At 49.2% G+C, this 17388-nt stretch overlaps 2 protein-coding genes across 10 annotated transcripts in view; one reads left to right on the top strand and one right to left on the bottom strand.

The window, feature by feature from the left end:
- The window catches only part of ralgps2 (Ral GEF with PH domain and SH3 binding motif 2), a 63369-nt gene that overhangs the window by 9974 nt on the left and 36007 nt on the right, over positions 1 to 17388 (bottom strand). For all 9 annotated transcript variants that reach the window (XM_077017206.1, XM_077017207.1, XM_077017201.1 and 6 more), the window contains 6 exons: positions 1557 to 1694; positions 1310 to 1400; positions 1129 to 1196; positions 894 to 1035; positions 417 to 568; positions 77 to 131 (listed from right to left, as the gene is read on the bottom strand). In XM_077017206.1, the coding sequence (XP_076873321.1) occupies positions 77 to 131; positions 417 to 568; positions 894 to 1035; positions 1129 to 1196; positions 1310 to 1400; positions 1557 to 1694 (646 nt within the window). The remainder of the gene's footprint in view (positions 1 to 76; positions 132 to 416; positions 569 to 893; positions 1036 to 1128; positions 1197 to 1309; positions 1401 to 1556; positions 1695 to 17388) is intronic.
- angptl1a (angiopoietin-like 1a) lies at positions 3237 to 16927 on the top strand. Its single transcript, XM_077017196.1, has 5 exons — positions 3237 to 3558; positions 11140 to 12009; positions 14582 to 14775; positions 15681 to 15951; positions 16113 to 16927. Exons 2-5 carry the CDS (start codon positions 11214 to 11216, stop codon positions 16298 to 16300), a joined length of 1449 nt encoding a protein of 482 aa, XP_076873311.1. The 5' UTR covers positions 3237 to 3558; positions 11140 to 11213; the 3' UTR covers positions 16301 to 16927.

Below are 17388 nucleotides of genomic sequence, written 5' to 3'. Positions count from 1 at the left end.
ACAGTACGAGAGCCTGGAATCGCACGCACGTGCATGTGCGTGTGTGTGCGTGTGTAAAACAAAGATGGAAACTAACCTCTCAAATGCAGGCCAAGACATTTCTTCACTGAGTTCAGAGCCTTCACTGCTTCCTGCAGCAGGAATGGGAGAGAGAGGAGATGTGTGTCCCAGATCACACCAATTATCTGTGTATTTGTCTTTGGATGAAAGGGATTGGGCAGGTTGGTATGGGTGTGTGTGTGTGTGTGTGAGATACTCAGTGAGTTGCTGCTGAACAGGATGGTGCTCTCATCCTGTGTGTGTGTGTGTGTGTGTGTGTGTGTGTGTGTGTGTGTTACCCAACGAGATGCCGCTGGACAGTGTGGAGCTCTCTGCCTGTACCCGTGTGGGGGGGTGTGTGTGTGTGTGTGTGTTACCCAACGAGATGCCGCTGGACAGTGTGGAGCTCTCGGCCTGTCCCCGTGTGGGCGTGTGGCTCTCCAGAACGCTGTCGTCCAGCAGGTGTCTGGATCCAGCGTTGGGGAACGTGGCGCTCTTAAACTCCACCGTGTTCATCTTATGAATGAAACTACAAGGGAAAAAAACAAAAGCCTTAGGGCTTCTGGGAAACATCTGGACCATCACCCAGCCAGCAGCTGTGTTCCCATAGCAGCCCTGCACCTGTTTCAGTCTTCTGATACACGTCTGGTTCACTACTACCTGGTGCTAGCAACCGAAACAAGTGCATTATTACCGGGCAAAGCCAGTCTTCACTGCACCGAGGCAAATTTCACTGTACAAAGCAGTAATTGAATAAAGTCCCAAGAGGAAAATGGGGGGAAAGAAATAACAATGAGTGAAGTGAACGGGAGGAAGATTCACGTTAAAGACACAGAGGTGAAGGCCACACCCACTTGTAGCCCAGGCTGTGGCACTTCCTGTGGCCGTAGGGCAGGAGATTGCGTGGCGAGGGCGGGGTAGGTGGGACTTTGGGGAGGGCGCCCTCAGCCACATTACCACGGCGACCACTCAACGGGGAGCCGGCGGCATCAGGCCCTAAACAGCAAAAAGAAGAACGGAATAAGAGGGGGAGGAACGGTGTACACACACTTTCTGTGAGTGGAATCATGGGTAATCTCTTCTCCTTACCTACGAGGTCTTCTCTGGAGGCAGTGGCACGGGGTGTGCTAGTGGCTGGCTCAATCTTTAAAGACAACCTGAAGACAAAATTAAGTTTAACAAATTCATATGCACACGCGCACACACACACACACACATCCCTACCTTAAACCAAAAAACAACCACATAAAAACAGGGATAAAACACTTACTTGTAGTTGTCATCCTCCACAAACTTCTGCAACTCCTCAATGTAGTGAACAGAGTTGAGATAGTTCTGGACATGAGGCAGTTCTGGTACATCTGAGACAGGAACAGAATGATCGAGTATTTCAACAGTGAATTACAGTGTGCTAACATTTGGTCCTCTTCATAATCTGTAACATCAGTATGATTAACATCAGAGTACATATGCAGAAGCGTATGAAAGACAGACAGGAGCGTCAGACAGCTTCTCACCATATTCACAGGATCGCTGCAGGTCTGAGATTATTCTCAGTATGTTATTCATTAGATTGGAGCGCTGCTCATTTTCCAGAATGCTGCCAGTGGAGGGGTACGCCGAGTCTATGTAGGTCAGATCAGACAAGTACATACCTAAGAGACACACACACAGATCTAGGTTAGTTTACAGTTTACTTGTGTGTGTTCATGTGTGCTATTGTCTGCTGATCATCAGCATGAAACTGAGTCTTCAACTGCGCTGAGGGAATACAGCACACAGGCCCAAACGGAGTCGTCCGTGTTCTTCTGAACCTCCTACTGTGGTCCACAATCATCCAAATTCCTATTTCCTACATGCACCAAACGAGGGATCCCAGTGTCTCGAGGTACTGCTCAGTCCACATACAGGTGTGTGTGTGTGTGTGTGTGTGTGTGAGACTGAATAAACAGCATGAGAAGATTCAGAGCGCTCTCCCGTGTTCTACAGGAAAAGAGAAGCCAAGAAAGAGACTCCACTCAAATGAGGAGGTAAGGAGAAAACAAATCGTTCTTGACTGTACGCAAAATGCTTATTTCAGGTTGGATAAATATTTGGACGTATTAGGAACATTATTACTGAAAATATTAACATTAAAAAGAAATGGGGGGATCTGTGGAAAAGAAGATCAAAGTGGGATTTTGGGCTACAGGTTTGAGTGTTTATAGTTTTCCATCGACTGAAGACATTTATTTTAGGAGCCATCCCTCTACATTTTTAAAACATGCTTCTATATTTTCCCCTAAATGTTTTCTCACATGTATCTGCCCTAAATGTTATCCCACAAATGACACAAATGACTGAAGACTGTAGGTAAAATGACCATTCTAAGAAAAGGAGAAGTTAGTCAGTAAAATGCTGCTGACATTAGTTAGGGAGATTTCACCGAGTAAACCCCCCCTTAAGGTTGAAGAGTTCTGTTCATGTCTCTCACACCTCATTTGAGCTGATGTAATCCAGTGTGAATCTGGCAACCCCCTCAAACACTCTGCTAAACAAAATTAGGTTTGAAACATGGGTCGGCATACATACACACCATGTGTATGCAGGAAAATTCCCCAGCACTAATGCATTCACCATTACTGAATGCATAACTGCAAAACAAACAAAGCCCTCTTCAACTCAATTCACATCATAGGTCAAATAACTAATACTGACTCACATTATGGAAACCACCAAGATGACAAAAAAGAGCACATTAGAAAGTGGGAGAGAGTGACAGAGAAAGAAAGAAAGAGAGGGAGAGAGAGTAAGCGTCAGAGGGGGAGAGATAGGGAGCATGATAGAGGCAGGAAGAGATTTAGAGGGAGAGAGAGGGGACAAGCTAGAGGGAGGGAGAGACAGAGAGAGGGAGAGAGAGAGGGGGATGGAGAAGGAGAGACAGAGAGAGAGAGAAAGAGAGAGGGGGTTAGAGAGAGACCCCTGCTGTCTCAAGCCAAACCACTGCTGTTTGTCTGGAAAAGAATGAGGGTCTCTGAGGAAGAGGAAACATTTGTATTCTGCCTCTGTTTCAGCTACAGCAAGGGGAGGGCCTCTTACAAAAAAAACAAAAAAAAAAAAAAACAAAGGGGGGGCGAGAGACAAGTCACCTGACCCACACCCCCTCTGTCCCAGCATTCCCTCCCCTCCCCGTGATTGGTGAAAAAGTGGAGGCGGCATGTGAGGAAGGCTGAGTCTCCAGAGCCATGCTTGGCTCCACAGCCACTGACGCCTGACCCTGGAGCGCGCCACTGGCCTGCAGGGCCCCTGGAAGCAGGGAGGGTGTGAGGGGGGAGATCCAGAGCGGAGCTGTCCCAGAGAGGAGGCCTTAAACGTGGGATATGAGAGACGAGTACAGCCCCGTGGACTTCCACAGAGTCACGGGCCCGGCAAGCAAACGGAACCATAAGAGCTGATAAATTCGAAAATATCCAGAGAGATACACAAAAGAAAATTCACACAGAGGGTAGAGGAGGAGCTGCAGAGATCCACAGACAAAAGGTAAGAGAATTTCTCTTTCTTTCCTTCACACGGTCCTCCGTCGTGTTGGTGCGGCTCTTTTTCTCATCAGCAGAGGTTCCTACCTCGTGCTACCTGACACTAGCTCGCTCAGGAACGCCCCACTTCTGTCTCTACCCAGCGCATGGTCAGCATTGCTGTCGAGTTTGTCTTTGTTCCTTCCGAAAAGAATCTCCACGTCTCTCTCCTCTCGCACGGGACGCGGGGCCCCGGCGGCCCTGCTTAGAGCCGGATAAGAGTACGCCCACTACCCCCCCCCCCCCATCAGAGTTAAACAGCAGCCCGGCACTAGCACGAGATCAAAAGGAGCTCCTCACGAAACCGCCTGCTTTTCAGTACGGCGGAGCAGCGTAGCTGCACGGTTTTACTCACGCCTGACTCACGGTGCTTTTTTTGGGGAAGCAGGAAGGCCTGTGCTTGATGTAGTGTGGCCAGAGGAACATGTGTGTCCTACTGTAGGTCTGGAGGAGCAGTGTGGGAGGGTTACGGGAGAACCAGATGCTCCGTATTTGCAGTGTCCTTTAGGATGACATACTGTGAGGTTTTGAAGTGCTCAGAGATTCTTTTTAAAGAGTGTTCTTCCATTGTTTATGATGGAATAAGGGGACCCATTCATAAAAATGTTGTTTTTAAGAAAAGCAAACCCTCCCAGACACATGGTCATTTTATCCTAACCACTTCCTCATGTACACACTGAAACTTGTTACTTGATATTCTGCCTGTATGCATGCACGCGTGCGCGCACACATACACACACAGCATGACAGTGGATGCTTTGAAGACTAACCCCACACCCTGGCTGCCACCGTAACACTGGCTATATCCACATTAGAAGCGTTGGGTGTGGAGTGTGCATACGTACTCCACACCCAACGTAACACACACAGGAGACACACACAGGAGACACTCCAAACACATACGTAACACACACAGGAGAGTAGCACTGACTGGATAACAGCATAAACCTCATACTGCTCAAGCTGTTGGCAAGCTAATGTGGTATCGCTTAGGTTTTAGGATTAAGATTGGGTTTTAAGTGATACCATTTTAATGCATCGTAAACATTAAAATAGGTAAAGACAAAAATTATTTTAGCTTTAACTATTTTAAATTAAGTGAATTAATGTATTAACGAGACCTTAAAGCAACTGTAAACCACATGAGGGTGCTGATGAACACTGCCGAGCAGGCCACAGCGTGGAGCTTTTCCTGAAGGAACGTTCTGTGCTGACGCCATCTGGCAGCCCAACACCTGTCCAGGGAGGAAGTGTGCGAGAAGCAGATTCCTCGCACCGCTCAACGAAGGGAAGAGGACGAGAGAGGAAGGAGTGACATGTTGGCAAGCTGGCTGGGAGGGAGTAACGGGCTGCTCCCAGAACCCCTCACTTCCAAAGCACTCTGATGCAGCTCATTCAACTTGTTATAAGTGACCTCTTTATCACAAAATCGGGAGTCTGAAATTGTGTCTACACCAGTCTACACCGGACCACCTTCAACCACCCCCCCCCCCCCCCCCCCCACACACACACACACACGTCTGATTAAACATGTAGGTCTCTACCTGAACACACATTGTTCCCTGCAAAACATACATACATAACAGAACCTTCTTAGAGTTTTTCCTCTAAACCAGTACACCCATCACATGACAGTTAAGACTACATCTAACAACTGCGGTCGCAACGTCCAAGTTCCCATGTTATACAGCCGCACATTTGCAGGGTAGATGTGGAGGGCCGGGTTTGGACAGCACCATGGAACAGTCCTCACTGGACCTGCTTCTCTCCCAGAGCCCTGGGCAATGAACCCAGATCTGTCCTCTCCTTCAGCACAGGAGAATGAGATGCAGAGGAATGTGAAACATTAGTCACACGCTGAGCCCCAACAACACACACACACACACACACACACACGCACACGCACACTGTCCAACCGAGTTCACTGTGTACATGGACACAACGCAGGCTGCCATCACGTAATAGGACAATAAAGTAACACCCTGTAAATGTCAACAGATATGGACAGACAGATCTATCCAGATCTGGGCTTATTCTCAAGTACAAAGGCTTATTAGTCTGAATGCACGCGCACACACACTCCTGCAGACATACATCCACACCCAAACACAGCAGCACAGAAAAGTGGGTGGGGGGAGTGTTCAGGGCTTGTAACTCGAGTGGATCTGGGGGCTGGTAGACGCCTTAACCCCTTTCCTGAGACTCTGCAGCCAGAAGAATGGCAGTGTAGAGATGAGAAGCATAGAAGCACAGGCCTGAGGCTCAGAAAAAAGACTTTAACAGCTGACTGAGGGCAGTCAGAAAAAGAGGAGCACTCCAAAGGGCCGTTTGCGTGTCGTGGGGCTGGAGACTTTGCTCTCCAAACCAAACGGATTTTCCTGAAAGGTCACGCTTCGTTGAGTTTAGACGTTTGTTTTCATGCTGCGCCCCAGCACTGAGTGCTCCGGCCTCTCACTCCATAAATCCAGCCCTGCAGTCCTGCTCTCCCCAGCCACGCCAGGCTCCACTCCCCACCAGATGCTCTGAAGAGGCAGTGTGGGGATGTAGCTTGCTGCAGAGGGCACGGGGTTGCAGCAAGTTATCCCCAACCCCCCACCCCAAAAGTCCTCCAGGCTCCTGCAATGCCTCATTTCCGCTACCTTTCATTATGTCAGTGTTTCTTCTAAAGCGTGAGGAGGGAGCTCCATGTTGAGGCTTCTTGGCTTGCTGGTCTTTGGCCCTGCCTGAAATGCTGATGTACATCAGTAATTGCTGCCATACTGACTGCGTATGTGTGTGGTCTGTGTGTCACATGGAAAAACCAAGACACTCACCAAAAAAAAAGAAAAAAAAAAAGTTTTACCTATTTCCCTTATTTCTCTTCGTCACACACACACAGTGAATGGAAGACACAGTGTCCTGACACATCCCACTGGGGGACCCCCTCTCGCTGTTCTCCGAGCTACCCTCTCTCCTCCAGTATTTCTTGATCCTATGCGTCTTCCCCTTCAGTCTCTCTCTGCCTCTCCATAACGGACCGTGTTTGTGTGCGTTTCCCCACGGAACCGCTCCGGGAAAGTCTGACGGCCAGATGTGGAAATTGCTGATACTGTTATAAAGGCTGGGAAATACATTTAGTATAAAAATAAATAAATCTTATCCAAGCGTCCTGTCTGACCCGTCTACAATAACTCAGGTATGTTTGTGTTCGTGCTCACACACAGGCATGTATGCTGTGGTGTTAGTGGGTGTGTGTGTGTTTCTTTAACACCGTCTTTAATAGGGACTATAACATCACATTCTGTATATTTCTAATATAAGGTAAGACCTCCTGAGGTTCTATGTGCAGTTTTCCAAGGCAGGCTGATTAGATAACTGAATTAGATTACCAAGTTTTCAATAAGCACTTTCCCTATTGGATATTGATGCATTTCTAGATAGATTAAAACTGTGCCATAACAGCATTTGGTAGGCAGCTAAATTACCTGGTTTTGATCATAGACCCATCAGGAAAAAAAGAGCAAGAAAGAAATTGCTACCCACAGGACATTTTTCACTGAAGCACTTTGCCACAAACGATTCTCTGTCCCACCCTGCTCTGCAATTCTCCATTTGTCTTAACTCACAGAGACAATCAATCTGATTACAATCTTTAGTTTCAATCTTTAAATGTCTGAAATTTTCAAATCAAAAACATGTGTAAAGGCACTTTCCACAAATCTTGCGTATTATTCTTAATGAAACATACAGTTCTACAACAGATTATATAGCACAACACTACATGAAAGGGAGGAGGTGAAGGTCCCAGAGTCTGTGTGTGTGTGTGTGTGCACCCAGTATGTGTCGGTGTGCGCACCCAGTACTGTGTGCACCCAGAGTGTGTCTGCATGCTCGTAAAGACATAAATCCACCCCGAGAGTCGGCCAATGCCCTAACGACTGCTCTCCTCAACAGCCTTCTGGAAGTATCTGAGGTCACAAAACAATTTGCTGGCTAAATTGCTGAGGGCATGAGTGGACAGTAATAATATTATGACTGTTATTTTTAACGTGCCTTTTGGGAAACTGCACAAACTCTTAACCACAAATGTGTCAGTGCGATGCACCTCTACTTGCATTATGGCATGTACTTAAGGACCTTTACATAAAATGCATAAAGAAAGGAAAAAAAATAATAATAATAAAATAATTTTGTATATATTATATATATATATATATATATATATATATATATATATATATATATATATATATATATATACATATATATATACACACACACACACACATACACAAATAACATGCAGCTGTCAGAGAGCAGCTGTCAGAGAGACACTGAAAAACCACTTAGAACAATGGGAAACTTTATAGGAACTGCAAAAAACCAACAAAATAAATTAATTAAAATAAATATTTATAATTTAAATTTCATTAAATTTTAATAGAACATATTTGTTAAATCTTGCTCAGAAACAAAAGCAAGAACACAAACCTACAGAATGAGGAAAGAGTGAACGGTCCTCTGGGCAAGTGAACAGCGAGTAGATGACTTAGACAAGTCTACCTGGGAACATCTGGACATATTCAGGCAGGGTGTTGATGAGCAGAACGCCAGGATTCAGCACGTGGGCTTCAGCGTGAAAGCTTCACAGCTACCATTGGGCATTAACATGCTGTTTGTTTTGCACTTTCCTCCATGCTATCACCATGTGCTTGATTCTGAGCCCTGAACCACACATCTATGATGGCTTCCATAACCTGTTGGTGTGTCTGTGTCCAACAAAAACAACTGAAAAGATCTGTTATTCCAGTCCGAGAGGTGATAAGGGCAATGGAATGTTTTAGAGGCTGTGGAACCTATGGCTGACCAGTTACACAATCATGGAAAACTGGCTAAGATCTCCAATGGCAGCTGCTGTGAAGCTGGCTGACCCAGACCATCCCAGGCCGACCCAGGCCGACCCAGGCAGGGGAAGGGGAGATGGAGGCAGATGTTGGTGGCTCAAGCGTGGACAGAGGATCTCATGAAGCTCCCCTGTGCTGCATTATGGACCTAGAATAACACAGTCTTGTTTCCGTCCTCTGTGCGTAGCTGGAATTATCATAAAGAGCCTCTTGACCTGATCAGACTAGACAAAGCTGTGCGTCAGCTCCAGATATTTACAGCCAGGCCAAACACACCAGTCTGTCATTAGTACTCAACATGGATGATAAACATCCTGAGACTAACACAGCTAAACAACTTCCATCAGGTAGCCTACAGCAACAGAGCAGAGAAGGGGGGGTGGACCACAAACCCTGAACAGAAACCAGCAGCCCACCAGCAGTGAACCACCCTCTACCAGACAGTGGCTCTGGACGCGTTTGGCTTTGAGACTTGCCGGCGGGCCAAACGTCTGTTTCAGACGTGTCAGCCACCCACTACCAAGACCCCTCAGGCCAAAACAGTTCCTCTAGAGAACCTGGGAAATACAAAGATATGCGATCCATCCGCTGGACACGCTAGTAGTGCTAATTAGTGTTACAGATGGAGACAGTAATGACAAAGCAGTAGTTCAAGAACAGAGGACCCTGACTCCGTGGTGAGAAGGTGGTCGGGATAGGCAGCGGGACAGGCAGCGGGACAGGCTCTTTACTCTCCTCCGAGTCAAAGTGTTAATGTGTTGTCTGCATTTGAAGTTGAAGTGACAGAAATCTCCTCTAGAAAACTAAAGCAACTTTCAGGCACACTCCCAGCAGGACGAAATCACCACACTGACAAAGAGAAATGAGGGGAAGATGAGAATGAAAGAGAAATCACACTCACACTCGTTTATTTGTGTGTGCATGTGTATGACACTGGAATGCTTTTCATTTAAACAGCCATACACAAAATTAAAAGATGGTTCAATTCAACAACCTGAAAGGAAGAAATGTAATGAAGTGGGGAATTTCATCAGATAAAAGACACCTTTATCACCACCTTTGCAGGTGGACAGAAACACATGAAGAAAGAAAGATAGAAAGATAGATAGAAAGTAGTTCTGAAACCATCCATAATAAATAAATAAATAAATACATACATATGCAGAGGTTGAGTATACTCAACTAATAATCAACTAAACCCTTCCTTTGAGTGCAGGGGTCAGTATATATATATTCATGAGAATATCACAAACACTGCTCTTTTTCCTGGACTGTGATCATGGGCAGGTCTAAGGTATGCAGACGTGGCTGAGGCCTTTTGGAGTCCTGCATGCCACGAGAAATCTGTGCACGGTGTGTGTGTGTGTACCAAATTGAGGCACTTGAGTGAAAGCGTGTCTGGCTGGGACGAGAAGCAGAGGTGAGTGGAAGGGGAAGCAGATCCTAGGATTAGAGGTGGTGAGAGCAGCAACAGAGCAGTGCCAGAGCGGCCCCATAGGGACAGAGCCCACAGCTGGGGGGCTGCACCAAACACCCCCCGACCGCGGGAAGACGGAAATTAGCTTTGGGGTCACGACAGAGTGTGAGCCCCTGGAGGAAAAAACCTGTAGAGGAGGTCTAAAGTGAGCTATGATAAATGAGGGATTAGTTTGGGGGGGTCCACACAGCAGACAGGACTCTGTTTAAAAGGTCAGTGGGCAACCAGACTTAATGGCTTTAGGAAGCAGCCAATGCATTTGAAGTGAACCACTGTGAATGCCTGATGCCACTTCAAAGTGAGATTGGATGCCAGTCTTCAGATTAATCATCAAACCTAAAACAAAGGGTTGAAAAAACAGCGTTGCTGCTAGCCAACAGTACCTCACATCACAAGCTAATGATCTCAAGTGGTACTTAAGAACTACTAATGCCACAAGGCAGCCGTCTTGTCCTTAAAGGTTTAGTGAAACGGTGGCCTGAATGGAGCTGGCGGTGGAGAGACCAGGGTCTGCTGGTTAAGCTGCTTTGTGACATGTGTTGTAAAAAGCGCTATATAAGAAAAACGTGACTGACTTTGCTGGGTCTTGTTTTACATCGATACTCGGTTCTGTTTAAGATATGCAGATATTACAAATAGCATCTCAAACTGTGAGAATAAACCAGGAAGCACATTTGGTCAAATTCTTCCAGACTTCTATGTCATACACAATCACCATTGCCAACTAATTATATTTCTTCCGACACCACGACAACGCATGGAAGCCTACAGCAAGCACATCATTAATCATTAGGACCCGGCACAGACATCCCTCCCCCTGAACTCCATCAATCAGAGCTTGATCTGAGCATGCTTACATCTCTCCTGCTCGTTCCATTAACTCCATTCTATGTCAGGACTCAGGAACCTTCAACATTCCACCTACAAGCACATGGTGCTGAAGAGGCCATGTGTGATGGGTCACTGGGCCTCAGTGTCCGGTTCTCCATGGCCGAGGGCCACCAGGAGGCTGTGATGTGAAGGTCACTGTTCTCACGTTATGAGCCGCAGGGTTGCCGTGGGCGACAGATGTTGAGCAAGGTGTTAAGAGACTTCTGAACCCCTCAGCACCAGACACGCTTCAAACGCTAAAGCGCGAGTTGCTGCCGCTGACTGACGCTTGTGCTCTTCACTCGTTTGCTTTCAGGTGAACGCCTGGAGGAAGAGGAGGAAGAGGAGAAGAAAGGAAGGAGGGAGGACAAGAAGAACGGTGCGGCAGTCATGAAGGCAAACGCCTGGACCCCGTGGGTACTGCTCTGCCTCTCCCTCGTCGCCCTCGGCACCTGTCGCTCGGGCGACGGGGCGCGGTCTTCGCGGCGACGGCGCTCGCCGGCGGACGACGGCAAGAGGTGCTCGTACACGTTCCTGATCCCGCAGCAGAAGATAACGGGCCCCATCTGCGCCTCGGCCACGGGGCCTCACGTGGACGAGGAGCGGGTGACGCGCATGGACATCTCGGCCCTGCGCGACGTGCTGTCCAGGCAGCGGCGGGAAATGGAGACGCTGCAGCTGGTGGCCGACGTGGACGGCGGCCTGGTGAACGAGATGAAGCTGCTGCGGAAGGAGTCGCGGAACATGAACTCGCGGGTGACGCAGCTGTACATGCAGCTGCTGCACGAGATCATACGCAAGCGAGACAACTCGCTGGAGCTGGCGCAGCTGGAGGCGCGCGTGCTCAACGTCACCTCCGACGCGCTCAGGCTCGCCTCCCGCTACAAGGAGCTGGAGGCGCGCTTCGCCGGCCTGGCCGCCGCCGTCAACAACCAGTCGGTGCTGATCTCGGCGCTGGAGGAGCGGTGCGGACGCCCCCACGCCGGCCGCCACGAGCCGCCCGCCGTGCCGCCGCTGGTGCAGGTGGTGCCCGAGGGCATCCCGGCCGCCGGCGGGCGCTTCACCAACGAGATCCAGCGGGACCACGGCAACCGCGCCTTCCCGCGGGGGTCGCGCCTGGAGGTCCCGCCCACCGCGGACCCGCTGGGAGTGCCCCCGCCGCCCCAGGGGACGCTCACGTCTGAGGGTAAAGGTGGCACCTGGGGAGGGAGACGGGCCTGCTGGGGAGGGAGACGGGCCTGCTGGGGAGGGAGACGGGCCTGCTGGGGAGGGAGACGGGCCTGCTGGGGAGCGATTTGCTTGTGTAGTTGGTTTTGTGTTGTTGTATGAACATTAGGCACGGAGACGTACCTGTGTAGTCAGCACACGTAGCGCATTCATGTCTGGATCTATATGGGAGTGCGCACACACACACACACACACAATAGCGAATGTGCGTGGCTAAGAGGCAGAGCATTGGTGCAGGGATGTGTCGTTACACATTTTAAACATGCACACACATCAGACACGCAATGAAATCAGCAAAAATAAATAAATAATCAATCAGATGCCCCACAGTCACCCGGGACATCCGACATACGAGCAGCTGAGGGGAGCGGACGCATGATGTCCCCATCCCCGACGGACAGAAGAGCAGCTGGCCCGCTCCTTGCCTGAAACCACACCAGCAGGGCGTGTCCAGCGAGGTGCCCCGCCCCACAGACCTCGTGCTCCTGCCGGTACTGCGCAGCTGGCAGCGGTGTCCATCCGTGCCAAAGGCCGGGCACTGATGTAACCGGCAGACACCTGAGTGGGAGACAGCGCCAGACTTTGGGGCTCTGATGGGGTTCCTCACAACATGTGAAAGAAGTCAAAGGACCTTGTTGAGCTTATGGCCTCTGCAGTGGTTTAACAGGGCTCTTCATGACATCACAGCTCATAGCGCGCTTACGGTTTACTAGTGCCGATACTTAAATAATAATACTACATGAGGCTTTTCAAGAACCCAAAGACGGTAAAGTCTTATGGTTTTGATCAACACCCAATGCCACAGAAACCATGATTTTGCAGTAATTACAGGGTTTTTTCCTACAGGAGTAATTTGAACCAGTAGTGCGATTTATCTTCATTATTATTTATTATCTTTCAAAAGACTTTTTAACTGTGGTTACAGAACATGAGTGAAAACAGACGTTCTAATTACACTGACTTGGATCAACCCCTCGAAAACGAGCAAAGCTGCAGCCAGTTGGTCTCGGTCTCCTACGCACACCAGACAAGTCCTCTACACCACGACCCAGCTCATCAGGAGAAGCACTTATCCCCCTGATGACCTTGAAGCACTAGCAGACTTGCAAAGTGCTTGTGCGTGGGGGGGGGGGGGGGGTGCGCAATGTTGATACACTAGTATTGTCAAGTCCTTTTGGACTACAAATCCCAATGCAGTCCAATCTTCTACCATTCCCCACAGTGCTCAAGTTTCCCCATCCCGCTCAGAGCTCCAGAGAGACTCACACGCTCAAACATCCTGGAACCATCCTAGCCACCTTCCCCTCCTGCCGTCTGCGAGCCTGCCTCCTCTAAAACCACACGGCTTCTGGTGAATGAGCTAGCCCTCAAGGACCAGACCGCTGCCTGTGGGGTTTCAACCAAAGCAAGGAGGAAACGAGAGGGCTACAGGGGTAGGTTGCTCAACCCCAGAACACAGTTGGGTCTGGAACGTACCCAAGAGCTTCTGAGGACCTCAGCTGAAGCCTTGCGGAGAAAAGCAGACCTGCATCATACCTGCTGGGAAGAACCCTTCCTGGCACCAGGCCTGGCTCCGTAAGCCAAAAGGCAGTCACTGATTGCATTGCCGGGCATGCTGGGATACCACGCTTCCCCTGAAGCCAAAAAACGGCCTCTCAGACAACCAATCACCAGCCAGTAGAGCCCTAGCCAGATGCACTGCCCTCTTTCCCCTCCGTGTCCTGCCCTGGCATATCCTCACACAACTGGCAAGGAATTTGATGGACCATAAAGGACCATAGTCGATAAGGGAGAGAGGCAGAGAAGAAAAGGCTCAGTCATGCCAGCAGGTGAGCAGGTCTTAGTGAGGAGCTGGCTGAGAGGGCAGAGAGAGGGGCGGAGCGCTGACGTGCGTCGGGGCAGCTGAGGGCTTCTTGGATGGCTCTCTGGGGAGCCGCTTCGGCGAGTACAGAGAATCTCTCAGAGCCAGTGGAACACAGGGCTATTCTAAGAACCGTTAATCCCAACGTCTCTGTTAAGGGTTTCACCAGCTTGCCTGTGGACATTACGGAGCCGGTGTGCCTGTAAACAATCAGCCTTTATCCATCTTGTTGTCCTCACTTTGGTCTGGATGTGGGTCGGTAGGGCATTCTTTAGCCAAGGGAATGGGGTCATGGACAAGTTCATGAACCAAATCAGTGTGCTGCTGGCCAGTATCCAACACACAGCCAGGCTCAACACAAGCCTTCTGCCTCAGCTCCAGAGCTGCTCTTCAAACCAGTTCTTCTTACTAAATCCTGTCATACAAATGGAAAAATTTTAAGAGTAAAGAATAGAGAAGCATTAAGGGGAGGAGACAAGGAAAGAGAGATGCATCTACCCTCTCTGAATCACTCTCTCCCACTCTGTCCCTGTCTCACTCTCTCCCACTCTGTCCATCTCACCCTCTCACAACCTCTGCTCACCCTTTGCCCTGTCTCTCTCTCTGCCCCCCCTCTCTCTCCACATCCCCACCCTCTGTCTCACTCTTGTTGTCTCACTCTCTCTCCCAGGGCCATTCCGAGACTGTTTCCGTGTGCGCCAGGCGGGCCACAGCACTAGTGGGATGTATCTTCTGAAGGCAGAGGGCAGCGAGAAGCTGATTCAGGCCTGGTGTGAGCACGGCCTGGACAACGGAGGTTGGACCGTCTTCCAGAGGAGGAAAGATGGCTCAGTCAACTTCTTCAGAAACTGGGAGAACTATAAGGTAAGGAGGGCAAGCACCCACAGAACCAGACCCACATACCCAACCAGTAACGGCGCAGTGACTGGACATAAACTTGAGAGAGATGGAATGTGTAATGACGGATGAAGTGGGCCCACCCAGTGTTCTGCTGCAGAGACGTAAACAAGAGTAAACAATGTCAAAAGATACAAACATCAACATTCATCAACACACAGCTCTGTCAGGGCAGCCATGGGGATCACAGGAGACACCACAACAGAGAGCACAACCTGAACGCCAAGAGTGTGGAGAGCCTGGTCACAAGGTTACACTCTCCAGCCTTGAAAGAGCATGCACACACACACACACACAGTCAGCCCCTTGTCCCTGAGCAATTTCACCTTTACCAGAGGAGCACACACACAGTTCCCACTTGTTCAAACCTGGCTAATGCACACATCTCAATGCAGCAGGACAGCTCCGAGTGGGTAAGGACCACTGTTTCACTGGCCCACTGCACTCTGGGAAGAACCCAGTTATGTGTGAGGGAGTGTGTGTGCATGCCTCTGCCTGCTCTCAAAGCAGGACACATATGCGTGCAGAGCGTGTTTAAAAATCAAAGCTATGAGCAAGAACAACACACCCACGTGATGTGTGGGAGTGCAGGAACCGACATGTGAAACACACGTCTGTGCTCTTAAGAGGGGAAATGAAAAAACATGTTTGTGCGCACGCACACGCATGCACACACACACACGCACGCACATTACTGCAAATGTAGGGATCACTGAAACTCCCTCTGTAAAAAAAAAAAAAAAAAAAAAAAAAAAAAAGAGGTTCTCAACAATGATTGTGGTTGTCCTGCAACTTCTATCCGAATTAAAGCACACGCCAGCAGACGTCTCCCTCTGACCCACGTCCCCCTGATCCTTGTTCCTGCCCAACAGAAAGGCTTCGGAAACATAGACGGTGAATACTGGCTGGGCCTGGAGAACATCTACACCCTGGCCAAGCAGGGAGACTACAGACTGCTGGTGGAGCTGGAGGACTGGGTGGGGAAGAAGGTCTACGCAGAGTACAGCAGCTTTCGTCTAGAGCCGGAGGCCGAGGGCTTCCGTCTGCGGCTGGGCTCCTACCAGGGCAACGCCGGTGACTCGCTGAGCAACCACAACGGAAAGCCCTTCACCACGCTGGACCGCGACAAAGACAGCTTCACAGGTACGGCCACGCCCAGCGTCCCACGCTGAGGGGGCTCTGCTGTGTGCCAGGTCTCACGCTCACCTCCCAAACCGGGACAGGGCTCCATAGTGCAGTGTGATTTATGCGACTGGCTTTGTGATGGTCATTCTGTCAGCTGATTGGCTCTTCTCTGGTCGCAGGGAACTGCGCTCACTTCCACAAAGGCGGCTGGTGGTACAACGCGTGCGGGCAGACCAACCTGAACGGTGTGTGGTACTCGGGCGGCGTTTACCGCAGCAAGTTCCAGGACGGCATCTTCTGGGCAGATTACGGGGGAGGCTTCTACTCACTTAAGGCTGTGCGCATGATGATTCGACCAATCGACTGAGAGACCCACCCCCTTGGAACCCACCCCTTAAAACCCTCCACCCTATCCCGCAAGTCTCCTAAACTCCACCTCGCCCAGTATACCCGTTTATTCAGCACGGTAATTTATAGCCATGTTATCTTTTTCTTTGGAATAACTGATTGGCCTGAACCACATCAGACTCCTCACTAAAACGTCTAATAAGCTCAACTCACCGCCTCTGGCCCTCATCCAAACCTCTGGGCTGTTTTAACCCTTTAACACTTACTATACGTTTGTTTGAGTAAGTCTCATTTTCTCCTGTTCCCTGCACAGCCAGGACTGGAAACAGAACTGCCCGAGTCTGTAAATATACATTACATTTGTAAGTTTGCCTTGATTTGTGTATTTTTTATAGAGTTAATTTAAGAACTCCTATTACAGAAATGGCCTTACTCCCTTGTTATTTATCAGTTATTTATAATAGTTATGCACTTGGTTAATTTTTCTTTCATTATGCCAATGTTTTCATTCGTCATGTAACTGACACAGATGTGACACTACAGTTTTCATAAAAGAGAACACACCAGAGAAAAAAAGAAAAATCAACCAATCAGAATCAAACCACTCCATGAGCCCTGACAAACACATTTTTGTATGCACACACACACACACACACACACACACACACACACTGCAGACACACACACACTGCAGTTCCTCTGGAAGTGGACCAGCCCACACCCGACCTTAGACATGTTCTGAAACAAAATAAACACCATTTCTAAAGTACAATGGTTTCTGGCTCAAGTCTCTGCTCCACAGGTTAAAGAGGGTTAAAAGTCTCAGGACGGAGTGAACATCATGTCCAATTATACCAGCAGCATGTGGAGTCACAGCTCCTCATCCAGTTATACAGCTGATCAGTCTGCAATATTATCAGAGACAGAGAGAGATGGAGAGAGGGGAAGAGGTGGAGGGTGAGTGTGTGTGTGTGTGTGAGTGTGAGAGAGAGAGAGAGAGAGAGAGAGAGAGAGAGAGAAAGAAGGATCGAGGGAAGAAAAAGTGAGAGATTTCATGTTAAAAGTATGCAGACAAGTGAAATGGGGGAGAACTCTCAGGACCACAGA

Source organism: Brachyhypopomus gauderio, chromosome 9 (assembly GCF_052324685.1).
Source record: "Brachyhypopomus gauderio isolate BG-103 chromosome 9, BGAUD_0.2, whole genome shotgun sequence".
NCBI lineage: Eukaryota > Metazoa > Chordata > Actinopteri > Gymnotiformes > Hypopomidae > Brachyhypopomus > Brachyhypopomus gauderio.
This window is presented reverse-complemented; position numbering and strand designations above follow the sequence as displayed.

Excerpts from the sequence above, each read along its gene's own strand:
- angptl1a (XM_077017196.1), top strand. The coding sequence starts at position 11,214 with ATGAAGGCAAACGCCTGGACCCCGTGGGTACTGCTCTGCCTCTCCCTC. Across the intron at positions 14,776-15,680 it reads GAAACTGGGAGAACTATAAG|AAAGGCTTCGGAAACATAGA; the intron begins GTAAGGAGGGCA and ends CCTGCCCAACAG. Across the intron at positions 15,952-16,112 it reads CGACAAAGACAGCTTCACAG|GGAACTGCGCTCACTTCCAC; the intron begins GTACGGCCACGC and ends CTCTGGTCGCAG.